Source organism: Pipistrellus hanaki, assembly GCF_964339955.1.
Source record: "Pipistrellus hanaki genome assembly, chromosome: 5".
Classification (NCBI taxonomy): Eukaryota; Metazoa; Chordata; class Mammalia; order Chiroptera; family Vespertilionidae; genus Pipistrellus; species Pipistrellus hanaki.
Window position 1 is genome coordinate 45,164,612 of NC_140507.1, and position 8,192 is coordinate 45,172,803.

The 8,192-nt window shown below is 48.5% G+C and overlaps 1 protein-coding gene across 3 annotated transcripts in view; it reads right to left on the minus strand.

Annotated features, from left to right (window-relative positions):
* RNF150 (ring finger protein 150) overlaps positions 1-7,975 on the minus strand; it is a 160,440-nt gene extending 152,465 nt beyond the window's left edge. For 2 of the 3 annotated variants that reach the window (XM_084884270.1, XM_084884268.1), the window contains exon 1: positions 6,826-7,974. In XM_084884270.1, the coding sequence (XP_084740396.1) occupies positions 6,826-7,306 (481 nt within the window). In that variant the 5' untranslated portion in view covers positions 7,307-7,974. Of the gene's footprint in view, positions 1-6,825 lie in introns of all 3 variants that reach the window. The other variant, XM_084884269.1, reaches the window with a different exon arrangement.
* Positions 7,976-8,192: the final 217 nt, after the last annotated feature.

An 8,192-nucleotide genomic window follows, 5' to 3' on the forward strand; every position in this document is an offset into this window, starting at 1 on the left:
ATGGTTAGGCTCCTTCTTCTACAAAGGTGAGACTGGTTTCCAAACAAATTAACCTGGCACCAAAGGCATACTCATTCCTTTTAAAAAAACTAAAAGGGTGAGTTACAAAGCCCCAGGTTTTCATGGTCCTGAAATTCCTTCCTTTGTGAGACCTCAGGGGAGTCTTAAGAATAGAGGCATTGCCGAAACCGGTTTGGCTCAGTGGATAGAGCGGCCTGTGGACTGAAAGGTCCCAGGTTAGATTCCAATCAAGGGCATGTACCTTGGTTGCGGACACATCCCCAGTAGGGGGTGTGCAAGAGGCAGCTGATCGATGATTCTCTCTCATTGATATTTCTAACTCTCTATCCCTCTCTCTTCCTCTTTGTAAAAAAATCAATAAAATAAAAAAAAGCATAGAGGCATCAAGAGAGATGAGGATGGAATCCTTACTAAAGATCAGAAGGTAGGAGACAGGATGCCTTTCGAATCCCCCAGACATGTATTTCTATGACCCGCAATGAGTAGACACGGCACACAGTTCCCTGAGATGCCCAGGCCATATTAAGTTACACTGCCAATAATGTTATTGCACACTGACACTGAAGTATGGCTTTTAATAACAGAGTCTGGAGTTGGCTGTTGGCTATCTGGCTGCCAGCAGACAGACAGGTGAAGAGGTACTGCTTAGTGCCAAACAAATACACAAAAACAAAGAGGGGCAGTAGAGAGTGTGGTGGCCTGGGGGATTAAGACCAAACATAAATGGTAGCTTTCTGTATGCATCTTAAGAGAAACATGAAGTGGAACCGGAGGCTCTTCAGGCTTGGAAAGGCCCTTCAGAAATCACCCATCAGAACCTGTAGCACAAATCCTGCATCAAGCAAGCATGCACCATCCATGTCTAATTTCCACCTGAATGCAAGAGAAAGCTTCCCCTTTCAGGGAAACTGCTTCAATTTCTAAACAGGTTTTGAGTCTTATGAATGTCTCCCTCTACCAGGCCACGTCTGCTTTCTGCAAACTTTCCTCACTAACCCTTGTTTGACTCCATAAAGCTGAGGCTGCAAATGGCCTTGGGGTTGAGGCAAGGGGATCAATGAGCAGTGCAGGCCAACAGTCAGACCATAGGGAGTGATGGGGACTTGGGCCAACTAAGGGGCACGCTGACCATCTACAGGGCCGGCCAGAGCTCTGCTCCGGCTGCCTGCCGCCACGCAGGCATAGAAGTCCCTGCCATCGGATTTTCCGAGGCGATGCCAGAAATTTGAATTTTAGTAAAAATATCTTAATGTTTGAATATAAGAAAGAAATTATGGAGTTCAAACAGCACTTAGAAAACAACTAGCCAAACCTCTCATTTTTTACGTGAGAAAACTGAGATCCAGGATAGAAAACGTGGCTGATCCAGAGCCAAGTGTTTAATCAGGGGAAGGTCCCACTTCTCCCAGCACAGAACTGCAGCCTGCAAGTTGGTGCATTTGGCCTGTAGTTACGTGCAAGAATTCTGAAACAGGAATTGGCTTCAGATCATTCCCCCGCATCTATGATTAAGTCACCACGGTCCTCCTCTAATTTTTAGAGCATCCGTTCAAGTTGAGAGGGCAGATGGGGCAGTAGTTACAGGCCCAGACTCAGGAGACAGACTGCTGGGATTTGCACATCCAGCTCTGCCACCTACTACCTCCCCTGGCTAGGCCTCAGTTTCCTTGTCTGTGAAACAGGGATAATTACAGTGCCTATCTTAGCAGAGTTGTGAGGATTAAATAAACGAACATTCATAAAGTCCATAATACATGCCCGGCACAAAGTAAGTACTATATGAACAATAGTATTACTACCCAAAGAGAGGGCTGCGATACACTGAAAAACAGAGTTAATGCAAACATATCAGTTAAAAGAAAATGTAAAAAAGGAAACATGCTTTTAAAAAACCCTGAAAATATTCTAGAAAAAAATGAGTCCGGGGGGGGGGGGGGGGGGGGGGAGGGATAATTATAGCTACCCGTCCTTTTTAGAAGTTAAGGCAAGGCGGACTTGAGCATTGAAAGTGATGGCCATAAGGGTAGCATGAACTAGGGAATTAAACTCTTAGCACCCGCCTACGTGGCAAAGAGCCTCCGTAAATATCCCACGTTTTTCTCCCCGAACCTTGGAGAAAGTCCCAGAATACAGGGGATACACTTCTTCCTGGGTGCTTCCTCGCCAAGGGCTGAGCTTATTGCCTAGACAGTTACTGCAGCCATCTCCTGCCTCCATCCCTGAACTGCTATTCGGGACCCCACCTCTCAACAGTTCTTCCTAGAAGGCTAGATGTTTCGTTTCCGCCTTTCCCTTTAACTATGTATGAACAATAGACACAAAGGGGCAAACACACTCTGAAAGAGCTGGGGAGATGGGGAGGAGAGAAAACACACCATTTCTTCCATATCACAGTTCAGTCAGAAGCTGCACCCTACACTATGTTTAATATACAGGTCCTGCCATGATGAGATTTCAGTTGAAGCCAAGACAAAGCACAGATGCAACAGGAGAATCCTAAAAAGCTCACCAACCATCCGAAAGAGCTGGAATGTTTGTCTCAAATCACATGAACCGCAAAGACTGGAGCAACCGCTCTGGCCTCTAATGCATGAGAGGGTCCATAAAGAGCTCTCTCCTGAGGCTGCCAGGGCCTCCCGAGCCCTGGGGTTGGATGCTCCAGTTTAGGGCTCACCGTGTACAGTGCTTATGAGGGTTAATATTTATTGATGGCTACGTCCCAGCTACAGGTGTAAGTACTGTGCTAACTCATTTATTTCACAAAACAACCAGCTGAGGTAGAAACTGTTCTCTCCCATTTACCAGGCAAGGGAACAGAAGCTGCAGGAGGTTGAGTAACTTTCTCAAAGACGCCCTGTGAGAGGAAGCAGCAGAGCCAGGGCACACACTCAGGTGGTTGGCTCTAGAGGCTACACTTCTTCATCTGGGTCTCGTGGCTTTTGCCTGCACCTGCAATTCACTCCTGGGGCTCTCACCAGGTGGAGACTGTATTCTTACGTGTATAGGTTTTTGCTCCACCCCGCCGTCCCTTCCACAAGGCAAACCATGCCAGAAGCTCCTTCAAGCAATGAAGACACAGTTCCTCCCATCCTTTTATAGTGAGCCTATAAAATCCTGGTCCATGGGCTTTTTTTTTTTTTTTTTTTAATTGAAAGAGATGGATCTCTTTTCTCTACCAATGTCCTCTCTCTCTTTCCTAGGACAAAAAGTGTATGGGCTGAAAGAACAAATACATGCCTAACAAGGGGAGTGGAGCAAAATAAAAAGCAGAGAAAGAATTAAAAGTAACTAAAGTCATCAGGGAATTGTAAGTTAAAACCACAACGGAGACACCACTTCGCAACCACAGGATAGTCAACAGGATAGATGACAACACATGTTGATGAGGATGTGGAGACACTGGAATCCTCATACACTGCAGGTGGGAATGTGAAATGGCCCAGGTGCTTTGGAAAACGATCTGGCAGTTCCTCGAAAAGTTAAACCATGTGTACTTTTTTCAGAAATTTCACTCCTAGGTATGCATCCAAGAGAAATGTTCACACACAATTTGTACACGGATGTTCATAGAAGCATTATTCTTAATAACCAGAAAGTGAAAAGAACCTACACATCTATTAATTGATGAATAAACAAAAGGTGGGGTATACATACAAAAGAATATTATTTGGCAAAGAGAAATGTAATACTGACACATTCTACAGTATTGCTAGACCTTGAAAATATTATGCTAAGTGAAAGAAGACAGTTACACACAAAAAACCCCACAATATATTACATGACTCCGTTGATATGAAATGTTCAGAATAGGCAAATTATATTTAGAGGCATAAAGTGGATTACTGATTAACTAGAAGTTGGAGATTGGTTAGTAATGACAAGTAACTGCTAATGGATATAGGGTTTATTTTTGGAATTAGTGGTGAGGGTTGTAGTATGGAAAAGGCCATTAAATTATTTACTTTAAATGAGTAACTTGTAGGGTATGTGAATTGTATGGCAACAAAGCTGTCATACTTCAAATAAGATTTAAAACCTGGTTACAAAATAAAACCATTAGTCTATCCCAGGAGAAGCTGTGTCTTTGTGAATGAGAAACCATAATTGCAGAAGTGACAGAAACCCCAAATCATTTAAGCAGGAAAGGGAATACATTCTAAAAGAACTGCTATATGGAAATGTGAAGGGGAAATGATTTCCATTTCATGGAATTCCGAGATAGTGGGTGTGTGGGAGTCATATCACCACAATGCATAAGTGTTACATGATGGGTTGCATAACTCTAAATTCAGACCTTTCCCTCACCTGAAAGCTATCAGTTCCAAAAATAAATGATCTAGAGGAGGTGAGATAAAAAAAAAAAAAAAAAAAAAAGGCTGATGTTAACTCTTTTGCGACTATATTAAAAAGTTCACAAATGTAAGGCTTCTCTGCATTTGTGAACTTTTTAATACTGAATCCCATGCTCACAAAAGAAGATCTGATTAGCACCTAAAATGTATTTCCTACAATGAATTTAGAAATCGGACTCAAATTTAACTAGAAAAATGAAAGCCTCGGGGAGCTAAGAAGGAGACACTGACAGCAGACTGGCACTGCTTGAGATTCAGGGAGAAGAATTTAAGCGTTTGCCAAGCTGCTGGGCTATGTATCTACTTATAATGGGACTTTAGCAGAAATCAATGCAATCTCTGAGTAAAGCGAATGCAGCGTCTCCTGGAGTGGCAATACATCAAACGGTACTATGGAAGTTTCATGGCTATCGGAAGACGCAGCATTTACACGTTTTTCAAAACAGAATAATTAGATAGTAGAGAATTTCCTTCGCATTGTTTAGTCTCTAACTTTCAAACTATTACCAAGTCCTTTACTCCCACGAGGTCTTAATCAAGCATCGTTTGTGTAGAAAATCAGCTTACTGCTTTCTTTAAAAACAGGCAAGCCATTAATTGATCCAATGTGTTGGCAGTTCTGGCAGAACCTTTTTAGACAGGAACAAATGATGCCTCTTAGTCTGTGTTTCAAGAAGCCAAGTTTAAGATTTCATGCATATGCACAAAGAAACATTGAAAGAATCCTGCAAAGTCAGCCAACAATCTTGGCATTTAATGGAAAATTTTTTTTAAAAAATCTCCCTCCCACCACCCTGCCAGTTGAAGTTAAGATATTAAATATGTTTACTTAAAGATACTTTACATGACTTAGAGTGCTCTTCCAAAGTCCTCCAAATCATTGAATATCATACTTTAAGTAATGCTCTTATGACTCAAGGTCAGAATGCAATCTTTCCCCCTACAAAACTGTTGAGCGTGAGAAAGCACATCATATGTTCCTATTTGCACTGTTGTAACTTTTCTAAGTTTACTGCCTCTCCGCCTCCTCATTAATCCCTGCACTGCATTTTTCTGGCCTAGGTGTTAGGGGCATTGCTGTCCACACCTGTTTTTGCTACAGTTGACCATTTCCTCTTCTAAAAACAGCTAGTGATGGTGACCCTCTGGTAATAAAAAAACCAATTAGATTTTTCACTAATAGGTGACATGAGGTCTTGGAATGAAAACTTGACCCCAAAGAATGCACCCCTCCCTCGTCCCAATGTAGCCAAAGCTTGGTGTTCCATTTCAATAGTATCTGGCTTTTAAGGAAAACAATGTTTTGTGGGTTTTTTCGTTTTGTTTTTTTTTTTGTTTTGTTTTGTTTTGTTTTTTTTTTGTTTTTGTTTTTTTGCTTAAGTGACTCCAGTCAGAAAATGCACCTGTCATTTCTATTCCCTTCTCCCTATGGATGTCACAGCCTCCGCCCAGGAACTCCTCTGTGGAAGGAGGGGCACAGGAACAGGTAGCGCCCTGGACTCCAGGGTTCTGCTAAATGGAGCTGCTTCTGCTGACAAGCCTGGAGAGGACTTCTTGTTCTTCCTGCCACCCAAGCACTGCTGTGTCAGTCAGGGCTAAACCGCCAGTTCCAGGGCAGTCACCTCTTTCTAGTCCCGGCGCCCTGCGATCAGTAAGAAAAGCCTAGCCTTTCTCTCCTGAAATCCTCTTATTGCCACAAACATAGCTAACCTCCCAATCAAGCAAAGGACAGTGCAATACTACAAAAAAGTAGACATAACTTTATGGCCACCATGTCTTCCTGGGCTTAGGGAGGATAGTTATTATTTACCACCATGCCTGCCTGTCAGCTTCTCCGCATGACAGCCTGACAGAGCACAAGGCTTTTAACATCATGTTTGATGTATGGCAAGCCAGCCGGGGTGTGTGTGTGTGTGTGTGTGTGTGTGTGTGTGTGTGTTGCCCAGTCTCCCCAGAAGCACTGAAACCTGACTTGAGAAGCTAGTTCTCAGAGGAGACAAGCTGGAGCTGCTGGAGCCAGTAACCCTACCCACCTCCTGATGCACGAATGCGAGTATACCTGATGCACCCAGCGAGCGCAGAGCCCAGTTATCAGATCTACCCTATTGCACACAGGTGCTGGGCGTCCCTCCCCAGGGACAATGCCTGAGTTCTGCCCCTGAACTGCACCTTTCGGTTCAGAGAAAGTAGGCCACCTCAGCGACCCTCGTCCCAGCGGCTTTCATCAAAACCGATCACACACACTCCCCAGGTCCCCCCAATCCAGTTCAACCTTGTTCTTTGTAACCCCCACAAAGTGACGACGCACAGCGAAACTTAGTAGGTCCAGGGAACAGAGACGCGTCTTGCAGAGCACAGACTTCCCAGCAGGGCTCTGGGAGGCAGGCGCAGGCCCACCGCCTCCATCCCCGGGACCTCCCCCTACCCCGCGCCGCCGGGGCGCTCAGCTCACCTGGGTGGGCCATGGTGATGGTCTCGTTGGCGCTGGCGCCCACGTTGAAGATGACCACAGCCGAGGCGTTCTGCAGGAAGGCGTTCCGGATCTTTTCCCTGTACGAGCAGTTGCCCTTGGGGATGAGGGCGATCCAGTTCCTGCCGTGGGCCGGGGCGGCGAACTTGGTGCCGGGGTCGCAGGCCAGGCGGTCGTGGGCCGCGCTGGCCATGACCACCTCGCCGCGGGCGTCCTGCTTGGGCGAGTGCTCGCCGTAGCGCCCGCACTCGGTCTTCTCGGTGTGCAGCTCGGCGCCGCCGCCCCCCGCCCCGGGCTCCGGCGGCGGCTCGGCGTAGGTGATGTTCACGAAGGCGGTGTACCATTCCTCCTTCTCGGCCACGGTGAAGTCCAGGCAGAGCAGATGCACGAAACAAAAGGAAAGCAGCCATGTTGAGAGAGCCAGGCTGCGGCACGCTCGGATGAGAGACATGGCCATCTTCATCCGCCGCCGGGGCCCCCTCCCCGGCCCCCCGCGCCCTCCTCCGGCCCCGTCCCTCCTCCCCCGCCCGGCCAACCGCGGGCCGGCTGCCTCCTCCTCGGGCTCCGGCTTCGGCTCCGGCTGCTGCTCACTCCCGAGCCCCGGGGGCCGCGGCCGGGACGCGCAGCCGCCGCCGCGGGGAGCGGATTCCGAGCGGGTGGGTGGCGCCCGCCCCTTCCCCTCTCAGCCCGAGCGCGGCGGCTGCATGTCGCTGCCCGGGCGCCGGAGGAGGGGAGCGGGAGGAGGGGGCGCTCCGGGCTTGCAGAGGAGTCCAGCTGCCGCCGAGCGTCCTGCTCCTTCGCTGGGCTTCTGCTCTCATAGGGGTGGCAGGGGCCCCGGGAGCGAGCGGGGGGTCGGCTGGGCGCCCTCCAGCCCCGGTGCAGGCGGGCGCGGCTGCCGGGAGCGAGGGGTGCAGCCCGGGGTGCCCCGGCCGCCGCTCCTCCGCGCGCCGCTCCCTCGCGCTGCGGGCGCTCCGCTCCGGCTCCGGCTCCGCGCTCCACGGGCAGCCACACGCCGGACACTCTGGCCGAGGGAGAGCCGGGCTCCTGGGGAGTGGGTGCGAGCGGGCAGATAGAAGGACTCGGTCTCTGTGTCCGTATATGGTGTGTGTGTGTGTGTGTGTGTGTGTGTGTGTGTGTGTGTGTGTGTGTGATGTGTGCATGCAAGGAGGAGCTTAGTGTGATGTCAAAGATTCGAGGCTTTGCCTTGCCAAGCTCCCTGGGTTTCTCTCTATGGGCAGCAGCGACCCCTGCTGGGTCTCAGATTCAACTCCGTACTCGATTTGGATCAGTAGAGGCAAAAAAACGGATGCGCCCCCTTGACCTATGCGTATAAGGGGACGACTTGCTGC